At 42.6% G+C, this 18745-nt stretch overlaps 1 protein-coding gene and 1 long non-coding RNA gene across 2 annotated transcripts; both read right to left on the bottom strand.

Moving 5' to 3' along the window:
• Window positions 1–726: 726 nt before the first annotated feature.
• Window positions 727–18406, bottom strand: SERINC1 (serine incorporator 1). The gene is made up of 10 exons (XM_030490818.1): window positions 18253–18406; window positions 12484–12645; window positions 10951–11144; window positions 7778–7857; window positions 7453–7590; window positions 6315–6484; window positions 6030–6120; window positions 4796–4937; window positions 4455–4685; window positions 727–2360 (listed from the first exon to the last, which is right to left on the bottom strand). The coding sequence occupies exons 1-10, from the start codon at window positions 18289–18291 to the stop codon at window positions 2222–2224; spliced, it is 1386 nt and encodes a 461-aa protein (XP_030346678.1). The 5' UTR covers window positions 18292–18406; the 3' UTR covers window positions 727–2221.
• Window positions 2470–3174, bottom strand: LOC115609957. Its single transcript, XR_003992058.1, has 2 exons — window positions 3059–3174; window positions 2470–2522 (listed from the first exon to the last, which is right to left on the bottom strand). It is a non-coding gene; the product is annotated as an uncharacterized LOC115609957 (long non-coding RNA).
• Window positions 18407–18745: the final 339 nt, after the last annotated feature.

The following is an 18745-nucleotide window of genomic DNA, read 5'->3' as shown; positions in this document are numbered from 1 at the left end:
AGAGCTGAGGAGCGGGAGTGTTTTTGTCTGTCAGTCTTCCACCTTTATGTGGGTGAAGGCGCTGGAGCTGCATTATATGGCTGCATGCCAGAGGGGTCACTAATGCCTGGTGAAGGTGCTGTTGGGTCACTTAAGTAAACCTTCTCTCCTTGAGTTCCTGATTCAGTATAAGCAGAAAGTTAAACTGCTTCTGAAGATAGAAGTTTTCTTCCTTCTCTGCCCTCAGAGCTGTAGCTGGGGAGATCTGAGGAGCTCTAGTGTGCAAGACCTTCCAGAGAAGGGAGAAACTGGATTTAGTAACTTCACACACAGTAACTTCCCCCCTCCCCAAAGCTGAAGCTATAGGCCCAGCCCTCTGATCATCTTCCCAGTTCAATGCTTAGTTAGTTACTACAGGACTCAAGAACTGCTGTGGTAGAACCAGGGTTCAGGGGTGCAACACAGGTGCAGTACAACGGAGAGGCAGCAGGTGAAGAAGTAGGAACACAGGTACAAGCTTTGCATGTTCGTGTTTTCAGAGGGAGGAACTGGCAGGGAACTTGGCACTGGGGTTGACATGACCTCCCCAAGAGCCCGGCACTACCTGCCCTGTAGGTGTATGCCACAGTGCTGCTGCTGTTACATGTGGGATGACAAGTGCCATAAACCATCCCCTGGGAAGAGAAGACTACAATACAGCACAAAACCACACAGTCCACATCCAGCAGTAATATCAGACATCAGAAGTCACTGGACATCTTCATCCAAATTTATTTATTAATAAGGTAACAACATATTCCAAATTATTACAAGCCTTTACTAATCCTTCCATTACCATCTCAAGTTTGACTGACATGTCAGACTCCTGCTGTAACGGTCAGTGTTCAGGTGCAGAATTAAAAGCTTAGAGAATAATTGGCAACAGGAAGTAGAGTATAAACACCACAGCAACACAACTCCTGCTGAAGGCTCCGCATCACCCCCAGCCAGGCTGCTCCAGCCTCAAGTTGCAGCAAGTAACAGAAATACTGAGCTTACCTACTTCAGTTACAAAGCAGCAAGCACAAAAGCATTTAAGATTTCATAACTGCACAGGAACTATACAGTATTTTAATCAAATGGATTAATAGTTCATGCCTAGATCTAGACTTCCTATGCTCAAGTCCATCTCTGACAACAAGCAAAATACCTAATACATTAAAAGATTTCAAAATTTAGAGCCCCAAATACATGAAGAGACAGTTGTTGAAGCCCCAGTTAATATGAGCCTCCTTCAGCTACTGCAATTTCAGCACTCCTTTTCCTCTGCTGCTTTTTTAATTTAACCACCATACTCAAAAATGCCTCTAAAGGGCTTACACAGTTTTCACCACTCTGCTCCTCGCAAACTCTTGTGATTGTAGCTTAGCCAAGAAGAAAGTGGCACACAAAAGAGCAATAAATTACAGCACAGCTATCCCATTTAAACTGTTTTAAAAATAGTAATAATACATAGATGCATGTTGTAAACAGATGCCTTAAAAGTGTGCTTCTGAGCATCTCATGCCAGGACCCTTCTCGCCAGGGTATCTGCCCTCCTGTCTGCAAGGGCACACATCAGACCCAGCAGCACGCAGGAGGGAAGGACATCAGCTCCTCTGCAGCTTCAAGTGCAAGTTCCCTCATTTACCATCTGTGCTAAAGGTACTGCTGGCTTGGAACAGGCAAGGGTCGGGCTGTCAGTGCCAAAACACTGCTGCGGGATGTCCACTAACCCCCAACATGCACCACTTCAACAATGCTTACTCAAGACTTGCTTTGGAATCAAGGCAACAGGGATGATCGAAGGCAGCCTCTCCTCTGCTGCCACAGCCTGATCTAACACTGCTTTGTTACCCTAATTAACAACACTTGCACCTTTTTTTTCCTACAACTATTTAATGCAATTGAGGTGGACAAAAAAAACTTACTTCCAAAAGGTCTTGATATTACATCTAGTCCTCCCAAAGCACTTGATCTAGGAGTAATCCTATGAAAACCAACATGACAGCAATTGTCACTGAGCTCAGCTAGAAAAAGTCATCTAGTGAAATGACAAAAGACGTGATTCAAGGTAATCATGCAGAATAAAGCAGGGTATCCTACATGGACAGCACACGCGCACACACACACGTATTTACAACTGCACTACTATCTGGAATACTATTTGTCTCAAAGACACGGTGAATGAAGCTAACAGAGTCTCCCTAGAGAGCAGCACAGCTTAGTCGAAGTCACGGTTTGTAAGGACCAGCGGAGCAACCAGAGTCCACACATAGAGCATGATGCCAATCCAGCTGGAAGATATCTTCACCCAGACAGATGGCCATTTGCTGGTCATGGTCTCGTAAGAAGAATCCGGACTGTGAAAGAAGGAAAAGAAAAGTGATGATTTGCAATCTTTGAATATGACATACTTGTGCAGTAAGCCACTCTTCAACCCTGTTTTCACAGTAGGTTGGTTCCACTTAAGCTCCACACCTCCAAGGACACTTCTACCCTTCTTCCAGGCAGTTCCCACCAACCTGTACAAGAATGCCAATTGTATGTGGTGTCACAGGAAAGTGGAAAGCAACAGCACCCCAAAAAATAGCAGGAGAAGCTGTCAAGCAGTAGAAATAGTATGTGGAATCTCTGAGCAAGTCTGTGGGAAGGAAGGGAATGGAGAGCATTTATAGATACGAATCATGCATTTCACCTTGCCAAGACAACACCTACAAGAATTACCACTCTTCATGTCATACTGACCCACGCAGGGCACAGCAGGACTATCTCTTAAGAGTCTCTTTGAAGAGAACACCTTTCTAGTGTTGCTATTTTGATACAAATCGTCCTTTAACAAGTTAGAGACCATAATTTATATTCTTTAAATTCTGAAGAACATCTGTTCAAGCTGTTAACACAGTAACAATTCCCACTCAGGACGACTGTTTTATTGTGAGAACTTTTTCAGGGAGCAGCCAGCCAAATTTCCTTCCACCAGACCCCACCACAGAATGGCTGAAGTTGGAAGGGACCTGTGGAGATCACCCAACTCCCCTGCCCAAGCAGGGCCACCTACATCCTGCAAACCAGAACTGTACCCAGGTGGATTTTCAACATCTCCAAGGATGGAGGCTCCACAACCTCCCTGGGCAGCCTGTGCCAGTGCTCAGTCACCCTTGCAGTGATAAAGTGCTTCCTGATGTTCAGAGGGAGCCTCCTGTGTTTCAGTTTGTGCCCATTGGCTCTGGGCACCACTGGCTCTGTCCTCTTTGCACGCTCCCTTCAGTATTTATATACAGTGATAAGATCCCCTGAGCCTTCTCTTCTCCAGGCTGAACAGTCCCAGCTCTCTCAGCCTCTCATTGTATGAGAGATGCTTCAGTCCCTTCATCATCTTCTGGCCCTTTGCAGGACTCTCTCCAGTATATCCATGCCTCTGTTGTATAGGGGAGCCCAGAACTGGACCCAGGATTCCGGGGTGGCCTCACCAGTGCTGAGCAGAGGGAAGGATCACCTCCCTTGACCTGCTGATATAACATGTCCCATCTCTCCTTTTTTCAGCTTTCTGTACCAGACATGGGCCTGATGGTTACTTATTTGTAGTTGTTACAGAATTTAAGACTATTCTGCTCATTTCAGCAGGAGATATTTCAGCAGTCCAGTGAAACAATTACTCTAGAAAATACAAGCAGCACTTGTGAACAAGGCTGGCTACTCCCAATCTTCAAACACAACTCACTTAATATAGATCAAACAGGATACTTCCCTTGAGAAGTCCCATTTGAGACCTACATTCCTCACAGCACACAACTTATGCCTCCTTGTCCAGCAAAAGATGGCATCTGTTGTGAGTCAAGTTTAGTTATCTGAACTCCTTTAACTGAGTTCTTTTGAATGGGGGCTTTTGCTTACCATGAGTAGTTGCTTAGCACAGTAAGCTGAATTTACTAGAGCCTTAGAGCCTTAGGCCACAAGCAGCTAACTCCCACCTAGATAAAGCTGACCTTAATTTACAACCTGTGCTTGTTTAGTTATGTAAATGAAGGCCTTGAGACCATTGCAAACTGGAAGATAAAGGAATTGCATCTGTTAGCAGGGAGTGACAACTGGAGAGATAAGAAAAGGACAGGAAGAGGCCCAGAAAGAACCCAATAACCGACAGGAGAACCCAGACCAAAATTCACCATTGGACCAAGCGGCATGTGCAAGGAAGGTGCTTGCTTGAACAGTGTGATGGGCCGGTGCACAGAATGCAAGGGTACAAAACCCGAGGAATCTCATTGTTCTGGGTCCCTCCCAGGAGACACGCAGCTCGAGCTGCTGCTACTCCTGTACCACATGGTTACATTATTTACCTAAGAATCAGATGACAGAGAGTCCGCTGTGGGAAACCTGGGGTGGAGAATTTTCTTTAACAGCATCTTGTATGCTTATTATTATCATTAGAAAAACATGTTACCAAATGTAAATACCTGTACCAGTTGGTAAGTGTCATCATGATGTACAGTGATGCCAGGAAAAGCATGAAATGAAAGAAGGAGTAACTGTAAGTAACTCCATCCCTCTCGTTATCTATGGCTCTGTGAACATCATCTCCATCATCAAGGGAGCCGTCACTCCTGGGCATTCCATCCTCTATCAGTGTTGATTCATCGCTCGTCAGCATCAGCTTGTTCACTTGGCTGTTGTTGGATGTTCGGATGCTGCATTTGACACGAAAAGACACAGTACGGTTACCCAAGTAAACACAATTCAGTATGTGGCAGTGAGAAGTGATACAAGTTAATAGGATTTTTTTAAAAAAGCAGCTTACCTTGAATAGAGAACACACAGCAAAAACAAAACCAGTCCTACAATTCCTTGTGCATCCCACCACTGAACTACCTGACCTTCAGTTGGAATGGTGGTGCTGTTGTAACCAATGATGCTCAGCAAACTTGGGTTACAGCGCCTGTCTGTGGGGGATATTACATTAGGACTTTATTACATTTCCACACCGAATGCATGGTAACAGAAAGGAACTGTGACAGTCTTGAGGTAAAAAAACCCTTTAAATCTGATTTTAGCTACTGAGTCTCTCTAAAGCAGGCAAATGACAGTATGTGGCATAAAAGTCTGTCTCTCCAAGCAGATAAAAGGATTTTAAACTTATATCAGCTATGCATCAACTGCATTACTGTTTTATCTCATAATCAGATACCACAACATAAAAATGCTCTGCATATTAAGCTTTAGAAATTCTACCGTTAGAAAACAAGTTTGACAAAGATACACTCGGTAGATGGGGTACCAGAGTCATCTCAGAGTTGGAAAATAACCCTACAGATTCATATTACCAACAGTTCCCCATCCACCGCCTCCACAGATAACACGGATGAAAAGCTGAGAACAGCAGACCATCTTACTTCCCTGTAATTACTGCAGGAATTAGATATGACTCATATGTACTCTGTTACACAGAAGCACAGAAGATTGTCCATCATTAAAGATAAAAGGGCTAGAGACCCAATTAAAAACACCAAAATCAATATTTGACAGCTTATTTTAATGACCCAGAATTTCTGTGGTGTTTTAATCTTTTTTTTTGAGAGATGCTCAGCTGTTTTCAGACACAAGCAGCACTGAAAACATTTATTAATACATTATTTAAAATCCTCAGTTTGGAAAAATATAATCAGTAGCATCTCAGTCACCGGTAAGAAACTTGAAACTTGGGAGGGAGATGAACCTTCCAGACACCTGGGAAGAGCTGTGAGAACCTGCAACATCTAAGCTTTAGAATACTGCAATCCTGCCAGTAAAAGGTTGAAATTCTTCCATATGATAAACGTAAGAACAAGTGAAAAACACATTATCTTTGGAAGAGCTATTTCTTTGTTATGATTACAGAAAGTTGGGGAGGGAGAAGAGAACACAGACTAATGAGTCCTGCCTCTACCTTGCACGCATTGTAGTACCCTATTTGAATACTGCCTTGCAAAATGGCAAAAATACAATTTACTGCCGAACTGGTTACCCAAAAAACCATATATTGCTCCTACACTTACCTGGTTCATTGGTCATAGCTGACCAAGTCAAATACATGGTATAAACTGTGATCACAGAAGACTGCAGCAAACCAGATCTTGGCTGAGATTCCTATACAAAGTAGTCATGAAACAGCAAAGTTAGGCAATTACAAGTCTCAGGCACAATTATATTATATATTATAGGTTTCTGGGACTGATAACACAAAAATAAAAAAATAAATAAAATACCAACCAAAAAAAAAAACCCAACCAAAGAAACCCCCAAAACCCAAACCCTAGAAGATAACAGAATTAAAACTATACCTGAATCTTCGGCAGAATTGACATGACAGAAGCACCAATACACAGCAGCATATTAACACTGATGAATGTCTTGTTTTCAGAACAACCTTCCGGATGAGTGTAATAAACATAAAACAAGACAATAGCTACCAGAGACAGCAGGTAATTGACAGCTGTAGCTGACAGCAGAGCTGTGAAAAGAGACGAAAACCAGTGTTAAATTGGTTAATAATGGAAAGTATTAGAATTGAAATAATATTGCATGATTCTCAGGTTTTGGATACGGTATACAATCACAATTAGACAGCAGCTCTGGGCACTGAAGCACAAAGGAAGTAAGTTCTCAATACTGTGATGTGTTAACAAGAACGAACACAATTTATGGGAAGCCTGAAGCCATACGGGATTCTCCGGTGCTCGAACAGTAACCAAGAGCAGCAAGTGTGAATGAACAGTTACACCACACACACTTTGGCTAAAAGCTTAAAAAACAAACTGAAGAAGTACTTCTCCAATAGAAGGAAAACCAAATGTTATTTCCAAATTCCATCTTACTAAAAAAGATTAAAGAGCAAAGCAGCCATTGCACAAAGACAGGCTGTGCTGTCTTTTGAAATACCTAAATTATCACATCTGAAATGCTTTATTAAAATTAACACGTAATTTCTCCAGTGATATGACTTGCACTTTCCTTCACTATCTCAGCCTTTCACTCGGCATGTACATTTGAAGAATGACCGACTGGCAGACAGAAAGTAAAAAACAATTATTTGAGATACTTATGCCCCACATGAAGCAGTAAGAGGCTAGTTTGGTTTTAATCAGTGCTAAGGTGTAACATTTATGGCTGGGAAAAAAAAAAGACAAACAAAAAATAACACCTACAACTGCTACTTCTCTGTTACCACAAACTGAAACCCTGCTCCCAGAAATTAGATCTTATTACTGAGAGGCTGCTGCTCCTCTCCCTTGCCGCCGTTATTTAACTTGACATCAAAAGGACAGCACAATAACAGAGCTGAACTACACCATCTGAGAAAGTGATACTTATGCACGAAGCAGCCCTTCTGCACTCTGGTAAAATGCACTACTTGGTGAATAACTGATTTAACATAATGCACAATTAAATTTAAAACTCGTTTGCGGTCGAGTCCTTTACCTGCATACCAGCATCTTGAGTTCCCTTCCTCCATTTTTTCAACCCAAGATTCATTCCAGGAGTGGGCAAAGTCAATAAGCAAGACCAGCTGAATAAGAATAAAGCAGAATGCTCCAGCCATACCGACATAAAACCACACTAGAAGAGAAATAAAACAAAAAGTTAAGAACCACAGATAATTTGCCACCCTGTCTTAATGTCCCCAAACAACGTGCTATAGTTAGACAGCTACAATTAAAGCTCTAAGACATCAGCAGGCACTTAGTTGCATTTTAAAACCATTTATGTTTGCACCACGATACAGCAGAAGAAAATATTCCCTTACCAGTTGTAAATGGTCCCTCTGGTATGAAGAAAGCTCCAACACTAATTGCAAGTGCTGTTGCAAATTTGAAGAACCAGAATCTAATAGGAAATTAAAAAAAAGAAAAAAAAGTCAGGCCACTGCGGAAGTCTGATCTAATTCACAGCTTTAAAGCACACAAAATGCACATCTTTAATGGTTGGGGGTTTTAATTTACTTCTTCTTAACTCACTTCTTTTGAAGTAGGATAAAAATCTTTTCTTACCTGCCCAAGATTTTTGTTCTTATTATGCTTAAACTGTGCTAAACTGACACACAATTTGACACGTTTCCCAGAGATGTCTCACTCGTGTATCACAAATTAAGGCAGGGTGAAGAGAATTGTGAGGTTTTTTGTTTGGTTGGGCATTTTTTAAGGTGGTTTTTACCTAGAGCAGTGAGATTACTGAGCTGCCTGCATATCAGAAAAACAGGTTAAAAATCCCTACCTGTTTTTAATATCAAACCAAAAAGGCAGAAGATCTGTTTGGTTCCTACAATGACAGAAAACATTATGCTGGAGCTCCCTACCAGTCTCGATTTACTTCCTACAAGGAAGAGATGTACAAAAGCCTGGATTCAGACTCTTTAAGCCTACATCTGCTGAGGATTTATCACAGCAACAAAAGCAAAGGATTTATCTTTCACAGCATGGCCACAATCAAATTCTAAGTCCCTGTTCCAGTGCAGGAGCACTGGATTTTATTTTTTTCTAGTAGAAGATATAGTCACGGACAAACAAAACAGACCAGATGTTTCCTAGAAAACAGACAATGAATTATCTTCCACTAAAAATTTACCAAACTCAGCCCAAACACAGACTGTGTACAAATATATCCTGCCTAGGAAACTTCAAATCAAAAAGTTACACCCACAAAACCATAAGAAGCTGAAGGTGATTTTTTCTGATCACTGCGTCAGGCAGCTCCAAACATCAGCACGGTATCATCTACAGGTACTTCTAAACTGAATATAATTCAAAGACAGGCACCACATCCCACGATGGCTTTCCAGTTTTCTATCCCTGCCCATCTTTCCTCACACTTTGAGCAAGCTGAATCTGTCTTTTTGGCTCTTACGATCAGGGGATGGTGACCAGAGAAATACATTCCAGTTGTGTGGAGAGGAACTATGTGAGATGACTGAGTAAAGAACACAGGGAAAAACGGACTAATTCACTGGGACATAGGGAAGTGACTAAACCCAGTTTGAAAGCTGAATTAACATTTACTGTGTAATACATGCCCCACTAAAATCAGTTTTTGAAGCCACATGTGGATTTTTTTTCAATTGTCATTCTCAATTATAGAAATAAGACCCGGTACAAGTTTGTATAAATTTAATCTCTAATTTACAGACTTCTTAAAGAGAGATCTTAACACTCTACCCATATAACATGTGACAGCTGAAAACACTTCTCATCTGAAATAACACTTAAAGTCTGTATGAATTCTGTGCAAGCCAGCGACAATCCTGTGAATACATTATAACTGATTTTTTCTATTAACCTGAGGCTGGAAACCATTCTGAATATTGCCATTAAAGCGAAGGCAGCAAACACTGGCACCAGACCACATCACTAGGCTTAACTTGCACATGAGTATGAAAAAGTTAGTACACATATAAGGGAAAACCCAATATTCTGAACATTTCAAATGACTAGCAGAAAGATGACATCATGAAGTATTAGAGAACATACATACAATTTCAAAAAACAAAAGCCATGGTTTCATCAAGCTACCTGTAATGCATACTATTGGAGCAAACAGTTATTACAGAAGTGATGGTGGTAACATTATTAAGTATTGTAACAGTTAACAAGTATTGTTTTTCCTTTCACCCTGGTGCTGACACTAGGCTGGCTAAGAGTAAACTGCTACAGGTTGCATAAATAGTACCAACATTTGTAATAGAGAGCACAACCCCACACAAGGGCATCAAGAAAATCCCAAACATTTAAGACGCAGTTTCAGGTAAAAAGATTCTACATCATGTAAAAGGTGGTCTCCATTGTTCAAACAAACCAACCAACCAACCACAACCACAACCAAAAAAAACCAAAAAGCCCCACCCCACTCCAAAGTGTTGCTATAGAATGTACCTGAGCTATTTCCTTCTTGCTGTACTAAGCACACTCTTCTGAACAAAGCAGGGTGGATGGAAAGTCTGATCTGAGTTACTGCTGCTAATGCATCTTAATATTGTACCCAGTCTCTTTTTTAGACCAAAACAGAAGCAATATTGTCCTCAGCCTTAATTATTTTCCTTTCCCCTACAGCAATCGTTTGAAGATTTTTCTCATTTTATGCTAGAAATGTTTAATCTTATTACACTGATTTTCATTTTCATGGCTTAGCTGTTCATAGCTTCCACTAAGTATAATCATCTTGAAAAAGTAGTCTAAGCAATCACTGTGACCACCAAGACCAGGCACCATAAATAATTTTATGCTTTTTAGTGACATTCCCTATTACAATTATTTACATCTCCTTGGTTCAAGAAGCTACATTACACATAAGCCTGGATGAAAACTACCACTTGTGTCAATTCCATTCATCTTCCAACTGATAATCCTAACTATAATGCAATACAAAAGAAAAATTTACTGGGAAGCTCAGAAACTAAATACATAACTCATTCTTCTTCATGCAGACGGAAGAATGAAGAAAACATAAGAGGGGGAAGAGATCTGTCATATATTTATATAGATACATATATAAATTGTTATAAGCTTCAAAATAAAACTGTCCGGAAAAGAGCAAGCCTTTACAAACATCAAAGTTAAGAGGAGTGTAATTCCTAGAGGGCAGATGAGGCTTTTTAATCTTTCAATTTGTTGAGAAAAATCTCAGTGGAATGAAACTTAGTACCATTATTCATCTCTGAATTTTGTCACTTTTGGACAACAGCAGAACCTCTGATCTTGGGAAACCTCTGGACAGATTATCGATGGTGAAAATTATCTTTTCCTCTTACAAAAATTAATCTGCCATGTCTAAGAACCCTGAGTGCCCTCTACCGCAACAACACTCCTCTAGCTACTATGAAACTCTTTGTTTGTGGAACAGTAAACCTGACCAGTGTGCTCGGCTGCAGGCTTTGTTTTCACAGTAGCTTTATCTCTTATGCACACACTGCTCATGTCTGTATCTTACCCATTGTGCACTGCTGCTCTGGGATCGTTGCTGCTCTTCACTTTGATCATCAATAAGGAGAAGAGGAGGAAGAACATGGCCATACCAAAGCACACACGGTACACGGCTTTGTAACCAACTAGTACATCACAATTCACATGGCCATACACACCAGGAATAGTTGTTCCCATCCCTCCATCACAAAATCCAGGAATCTGTGATAAATACAAGATACTTCAGTGATCTGTAAAAGTCATCTTGTGAGTAAATATGTATGAGCAATTTATTAATATACCATTAATGAATATTTTACATTATGCAACCATCATCATTGCCAGAAAATATAATACTGAAGGGCTGTATTGTTATTTATGGGCCAACCAGAATATTACACACATTCAAAGAAAAAAAAAATCCCACATAGGCAAATTCTAAACAAAACCAAGTCTTATTAATGGGGGGGGTGTTGATATTAGCAATTTTGGAACTTCTCAAGGAAGGTAGTTTTCACTTGCTGAATCAGGAGATAAATAAAAGATCTGGGATTTGATAAATTTGACTTGACAGCTACTATCAGGTAGCTAGGAGAAGGCAGCCTGCTTACTTCTCTTTAAAATAGAAACAGCCTCCCCACCAAAAAAGTAACATCAATTAGAAGTATCTGTACCCTCCATATGAAACAGCTGAGAATATCCTTTCCAGTCACTACCAGGACATGAGCAACATCTTTCTGAAGTCAAATCATACTCCAGAAGGCTGTAGTTTTCTTTCCTAGGTGACTAACATGGCTCTTACTGAAACTCTAATGTAGTTACTACACCACACTGAAATAATCATTTACAGATGAATCATTTTGGGGGAAGAAGTTCAAAAGCATGCCTAACAGAAGTTCCGATCACCTAGAAACAAAATAAAAATGGCAAATCAAGGACTAACAGAACCAAAGCACATGCAATCCAAGCTCAGTGAACCTATAAGCACTCCCATAACTCAAATTATCACTCAGTAATTTTACATGCACTATTGGATCTGCATATAACTAATAAACTGTAAAATCCTATAAGCACTTCCTAATTTCCTTAGTGAAAAATATGCTATCGTTAGTGAAAAATATTTTTGTTATGCATTTGCAGACTTGAAAATAGAATTTTAACTAGTACAGCACAATGAAACTACTGTGGTTATCTTTTGATTTTATTAACAGCAACCAAAATCAATCAAGTGCCACAAATACAAACATCTCAATAATGTATAATTTAAAAGTCCATACATATAAACTACATTTTCTTGTTTGAGACAAGATTTTGGTTTTTTCTCCTCAGAGCTGTTAAGGAAGACGTGCAACCTTCTCTCTAAATAGTGCTTCTCATCCACACAGTGATGGTTCCATGAGTTCTTTGTTTATTTGATCTACAATCAAATTAATGGTGACTGTGAAGCACAGGTGGCAGCATAATGACCTATTTCCAAATAAAAACCATGCTTTCAAGATGTCATTCACTATTGTCTGTGACATTTGTTCTACCACACATGTTAGCAAAGAAGTAACCTGACCTTCTTCAGCTGCTCTTCCATGCCTGGTATTAACATCACACAGGCAACACTCACGCCGAGAAGCAAAAAGAATGCATAGATGAGCCGGGTTATGGTGGAGTTGTTTCCGCTGGGGCAGCATCGGCACAGCAGGCATGGAGCGCTTCCACATAAGCATGGTATCTGATAGAAACAGAACATACAACAAACTCTTTAAAAACTTTTGCACTGCTAGATTTCAATATTTGGGGGCTGGAGCACCTCCCGTGTGAAGACAGGCTGAGAGAGTTGGGGCTGTTCAGCCTTGAGAAGAGAAGGCTGCGTGAAGACCTCATAGCAGCCTTGCAGTATCTGAAGGGGGCCTACAAGGATGCTGGGGAGGGACTCTTTATCAGGGACTGCAGTGGTAGGACAAGGGGTAATGGCTTCAAATTTAAACAGGGGAAGTTTAGATTAGATATAAGGAAGAAGTTCTTTACTGTGAGGGTGCTGAGGCACTGGAATGGGTTGCCCAAGGAAGTTGTGAATGCTCCATCCCCGGCAGTGTTCAAGGCCAGGCTGGATGAAGTCTTGGGTGACATGGTTTAGTGCGAGGTGTCCCTGCCCATGGCAGGGGGGTTGGAACTAGATGATCTTAAGGTCCTTTCCAACCCTTACTATTCTATGATTCTATGAATATTTAATCAGGCTGTGTAGCTCACCAGAAATTATGATGCAAAACTACTCATCCTATGCATCCCATCACTAGTGCAGACTTAGTCACTGCAACACGCTTACAGAGCCCCCTCACAATCTTGGCAGCGCTTCCTACTGCACCACTGTACAGTGAAATTAGTGCTATGTCAAAAGTAATCATTTATCCATTCAGAGGAAATAAAAGTTGGATTCAGGCTCATTTGTTCTCTTGAAACTTATTTAATTTCAGCTAAATGAGATGCAAGGATTGCTTTTAGTTAATTCCACCCTTCCTTCCTTCCACAGCTGCAGAGATTAAACAAATACTCCAGAGAAAAAAATATTTGAGCACAACTGCCACCTACGAACACGTTCAAGATCTGGCAGAGCTGGGCCACAATCCTCACTGGTGAGGATCCATAAACATCACCCTGACAAAGATAGCAGGCAGCAGCAGAACCCAGCTTCTCTCCCAGCACACCCACAGGATGCCTCCGCCATGTGAGAAAAGCCAAGGGTGTTAATCACAGCAGCGAAGACACCCAGTCAGCCACATCAGAACATGACTAGTTACATGGCCACATGACCAGTGCATGTCAATCATGCAGTATGACTGGCATGTGTCAGAGTTCTTAAAGGTTTAGTCATATGACAAATAAAAATGCTACCAGGAAGGGGCCAAGGCTTGCAGGAAGAGCAGACAGAATGCCACAACACTCCCAGCAGCCTCCGGAGAAGCCCTAGGGAAAAAGCTCAGATGATCTGTTCTTACAGGTTCAACCAGACCCACACACTTGCTCTTTTAAATAATCTCCTCGTATTCTTTTGTACTTGTGTTCCTTTCTGAGGATGGAGGAGCCAAGAATTTTCACTAGCTTTGCTATAGAATCATCTTTAAATAAGCAAACTTCACTATTGAATTCGTCTTGCTAAAAAAGTGAAACTAGGCAGATTCTCATTATAACTATTTCAGTACGTAAAAGATATTACGTTGCCGTTTTTTTACTTCCTCCTCCACTCAGTATCATTATAGCACAAAGAGTATGAACATGTTGATTCCAGGAAAGGAATTTTACAGTGAGAATAGTCACTGCAACAATCTCCCCAAGGACATGGCAGAGTCCCCATCACAAGGTTTTCAAGATGTGATTGGAAAGGGTGCTCGATCATCTCATCAAGGCTCCCTTTCCCACAGGAGGTTAGACCTTCGAGAAGATGATCCTTCGAGGCTGTTCTGTGACTGCAAGCAACTACATTAGGGCATCTACGCTTAGTAAGCAAGAAATGTATGGCAAATATTGGCTTAGAATGCATCAGGATTTTATAGTACTAATGTATTCCAATAGTTCCTCGACACACACAAATAACCTTTCTAGTGAAGAGTAGTTCTATTCTCTATTCAAAAAAATTACTTTCTTGAACTAATTTTGTCTACATTAATATTTTTAAAGATACTGTTGAACAAAAGGCTGAGTTTGGTGGAGTAGAATATAAGCCTTAGGCTCATCTGCTGCACAAAATTTGGTGCAAGGACACGCCGGTATACAAGTCGCTTCTCTTCTGAATCCCAGTGGTAAATTGTTTGTTAAATGCCTAAATAATTCAAGCAGCTTCCTCCCAAGCACACACAGAGGAACGTGTGTTCTGAGAGACACGGAGGCTTGCAGTGGATGAAATAAAGATGGCTGTCTCCACCTCACTGAGCAACAACATGCCTCAAACGAGGCAATACACCTCCTGCATGTGTCTGAGCTCTAACAACAACTTCTAAAACATTCTGCCCCCAAGCAGCCCATCCTTACAAGATGAGATCATGCACATGTCTGAACAAGAGACACCTACTGATTATTGATACTATTTATACAAGTTGGCCACCTCTACAAGGAAACATGTTATAGTCCAACTCCCTCTTTCTTTTGTCAAGACAGACCAAAATATATACCATTCCAATAAAACAATATCATACTACTGGCAAAACCACTTCTAACAAGTAACAGACTTCAAAAAGAACAGAAAGCAAAGAACATTCAGCCCACAGAATTAAGTTTATCAGCAGAGAGGACAAGGACAGTTCGTGCTGCTTTCTTCCTAAATTCAGAGCACACATCCTACCAAAAATTCTACGGTACAAACAGTAAGATACTACCACAGAGATCAAAGCTTAGCTCCCCAGGTGAGACTCAGCTTAGTCACAGATGCAGACAAAGAGTTACTCTGCAATTAGTTTTGAGATTCTTTTGTAAAGAAGCTCAGACAACAGTTACTAAGTCACAATCGCCATCCAGTAACACTGGTACCTACCAACTCGTATCCCTGTACATTTTGGGGAAAAATAAGCAGCTCAGGGGTGTTCATTGAGGCAAAATAAGAAAAAATTACCCACACACCCATTCTGGGAGCACCCAGCCGGGCAGACAAGTTAATTCATGCCTGCTAAACTAGTCACTTCATTTTCTCAGGCAGTGGGAATTGCAGGAGGAACATAGAACAAGATGAATATTGCAGCAGAGAGAGGTGAGAGAGAAAAGCCCTCAAAACCACTGAAAATCAAGTGTTACTGCCCCTGATGCACACAGAACAGGGTTTTAGTACCAAATGTAATCTTCTTACTGGGGTAATGACTATATGATTATACACTGAATCAAGTATTCACAAAAACACTAAGCTGTCCCCCACTGGGCCTAGTCAGGTTTTAGCTACATCATCCCTACTCATGTGCTTAAAAGAATCAATTCAATCAAGATCTTTGCCTTGATAGAGAATATTAAAATGAGCAGAACAGCAGCTGAGCTATTCCAGAGAACAGTGCAACAGAGGCAAGACCCAGCAGAGTGAAAATGGCACTGTCTGACCAATCTAGGTCATCCGGATCAGAAGACTTCTGGTGAGATGACAGCGTTCTTAAGGCGTTTCCCCCATCCCACTCCCCATCTCTGGCATGCTCATAGGTGCTCTTAAAAGCACTGAACTGAAGCACTGCCTGCTCAGCACAGAGTAGGGCAGAGCTATAACCAGCACTAACACCACACGAAAAAACCCTCAGAATAAAGGTATGAGGCCAGATGCCAAGGTCAGGTACCCAGAGCAGCTCTGCATGGCACAACACGTGGCTTTGCAGAGAAGCTACACAGCTGAAGCAACACCAACAGCAGCATCTTCCCAGACAAAAGAGGAGCAGTTTTCCTGGCCATGGACAAATCTGCGCTAGCACAAACTCTGCTCCTTCTAGTTGCCTCATCCTCACAATTTGTTTTGCTTTCAGAGTCCCAAATGGTGTTTATACTGACATAGCCTTAAGGACCAATGCAGACAGATTTCTCCTCTAAAAACTATCATACAAGCTTTATGTGCTGATTAGCTGTGGTGTTAAGCGTGGAAAGAAAATCAACACTTTAAAGCAAGGGGGGGGGGGGGGGGGGGGAGAAGAGAGAGAAAGAATCAACAAAAAAAACCCCCAAAAACTGATTTGCTTGGGCACTTTAAAAGAAGGGATTACCCACATTAAATCTTAATCAGGATTACATACTCATGTAAATCATTTTAGCTAAGAGGCCACTAGCTGAATTTCTCTGTACAGAAGCACTCAAAACTAAGAGCAAGTAACCAGGGATTCTTCATGCACTACGAACACCAGCCAGTTATCAGAAAGGCTGTTCGTGCACTTGAAAATGCAGTGTATATTAACTGAAGTATGTGAATTAAAACCTATAGTCATAGTGTAGCTTAGTACTTGACAATAATTAAAAATGCTAACATTAACTACATTCAGCTAATAATTAAAGCCTTACTGGCTAATCCATGAAGTAGCACTTTAAATGTTCATTAAAGCAAAATGAACACTGACAGTGCTTCCTTAACAGGATATTATCGGTGTTCTAGTCACTTATTTACATGCATATCAGCCAGGAAGCTTAGCTCATACAAATTTACCCATCATTTCACAGAATTCATGCAGGAGACTAAGGAATTAAGTATCATCTCTCTAATTAAGTATCGCTCTGTACTAGGGGAACCAAAATCCATATATTTTGACTGCACCAAACATAGAGGTTTGAATCAATATCAGGTTTTGTTAGACCAGCATGTATGAACTGCTTGAATACACATAATTTCATTTAATCCGGGTATCGTACAATATTTTTGGTTTGGAAAATTCAAGTTTTCGCAATCCCACTAACATTTTTAAGACAAAAGTCTAAAGATTCGTAATCCACCTGACTGCATCTATTTGCACAGGCACTAGACTTGGAAAGACGTGTCGTCACTTAAGGATAAGACAGCAATGCCTCAAATGAGGACTACCATGCAGGACCTCTTCCAACTTCTCTGCGTAGTGCAAACAATTTAAAACCACCTCGAGCTACTGTTTCCCATTAAGAAAAATCACCCGACGATGCTCAGCATGGTGGCGACACATTACCACAGACTACTGAGCACTAAGAAAATGATGGCTCAGTAAGACAAAGATGCTACGAAGGGTGGAGCTGCTCAGGACAAAGCCGTAAGAAAGAGGCATTCAATGCAATCAGTAAGATCAGGGAAACACACGGGTTTTACTCTTCCAGAAAGAAACACTGAACTCTAAAGCATTTAACTAGACTTTGACTCCTTTACAGGTTTGGTGCGGGGGAACTAGGCGGATACAAGGACACCTCCCGCACGGTAACGCGGATCAAGCGGCGACCAGCAGCGCTACAGGCCGGCCTGTGTGGTGAAGCACGAAGCTCCCCATCCGGCTTCGGCGGACTCCTGAGGATCCCAGGAGAAGCCCGAGAGAGAAGGGAATCACTGCGACCGTGTGTGTCCGCCTGCCCCCGTTCCACCCCCCCCCCCTTGGGCCCGCCTCCTCCAGCCTGCGGGGAACGAGCCCTGCCCCGGGGAAGCGGCTGCCGCTCGGGGTGCGACGGGGGAGAGCGCCCACGGCCCACGCCGGAGGAGGCGGGAAGGCAGCGCCACGGGCGCGCCCGCCCCTGGAAGACAAAGGCCCCGGGATGCGACGGGCGAGGCCCGGGACGCGGAGGGGGGAGAGGGGGCAGCGCCGGCCGCCGGCTCGGGGCCTGCGACCAGCTCGGAGGAGCAGGGAACCGCCGCGCCGCCCGCCAACCGCCGCCTTACCCAGCTCGCCACGGAGCAGAGGCCCAGGACGCTGCCCATGGCCGCGGCGGGCTCCGGCCCCTCAAAGATGGAAGCGCGGCGGCCTCTCGGCGGGGTTGTTTACCGCTACCCGCGGCGCTTCCGGCTCCGCTGACGCAGCGCGGAGCGTCACTTCTGGGGAGGAGAAAACGACGCCGCCGTGGCCGGGCGGGGCCCCGCGGCCGGAGCGCCCCCCGCAGGCGGAGCGCGGGCTCCCCGGCGGGGCAGCCCCGGCGCTGCTCGGTCCGAGCTGCGGCTGTTCACCGGGGAGCAGGGCGTTGTGCCGCTCCGTGCCTTGCGCTCCAAACCCGGGGGTGCTGGCGCCTCCCAGCACCTCCCGAAATCGGCATATGGGCTGGAGATGGCGGGGGTTGAGGGGACACTGCGGTCTCCCTTACCTGAGCGACGCTAACGGGCATTGTGGGCTGCGTCCTGTATAAAACACCTACAACCGTACAAAAATTTTGCCACGTCA

This window comes from Strigops habroptila, chromosome 6, assembly GCF_004027225.2.
Source record: "Strigops habroptila isolate Jane chromosome 6, bStrHab1.2.pri, whole genome shotgun sequence".
NCBI lineage: Eukaryota > Metazoa > Chordata > Aves > Psittaciformes > Psittacidae > Strigops > Strigops habroptila.
Note: the sequence above shows the minus strand (reverse complement) of the source record. Positions and strands in the feature narration are given on the sequence as shown.

Coding starts and splice junctions, on each gene's coding strand:
- SERINC1 (XM_030490818.1), bottom strand. CDS start 18,291: ATGGGCAGCGTCCTGGGCCTCTGCTCCGTGGCGAGCTGG. Junction 12,646..18,252: donor TCTGCTCCGTGGCGAGCTGG/GTAAGGCGGCGG, acceptor TGTTTCTATCAG/ATACCATGCTTATGTGGAAG. Junction 7,591..7,777: donor AGAGGGACCATTTACAACTG/GTAAGGGAATAT, acceptor TTTCTCTTCTAG/TGTGGTTTTATGTCGGTATG.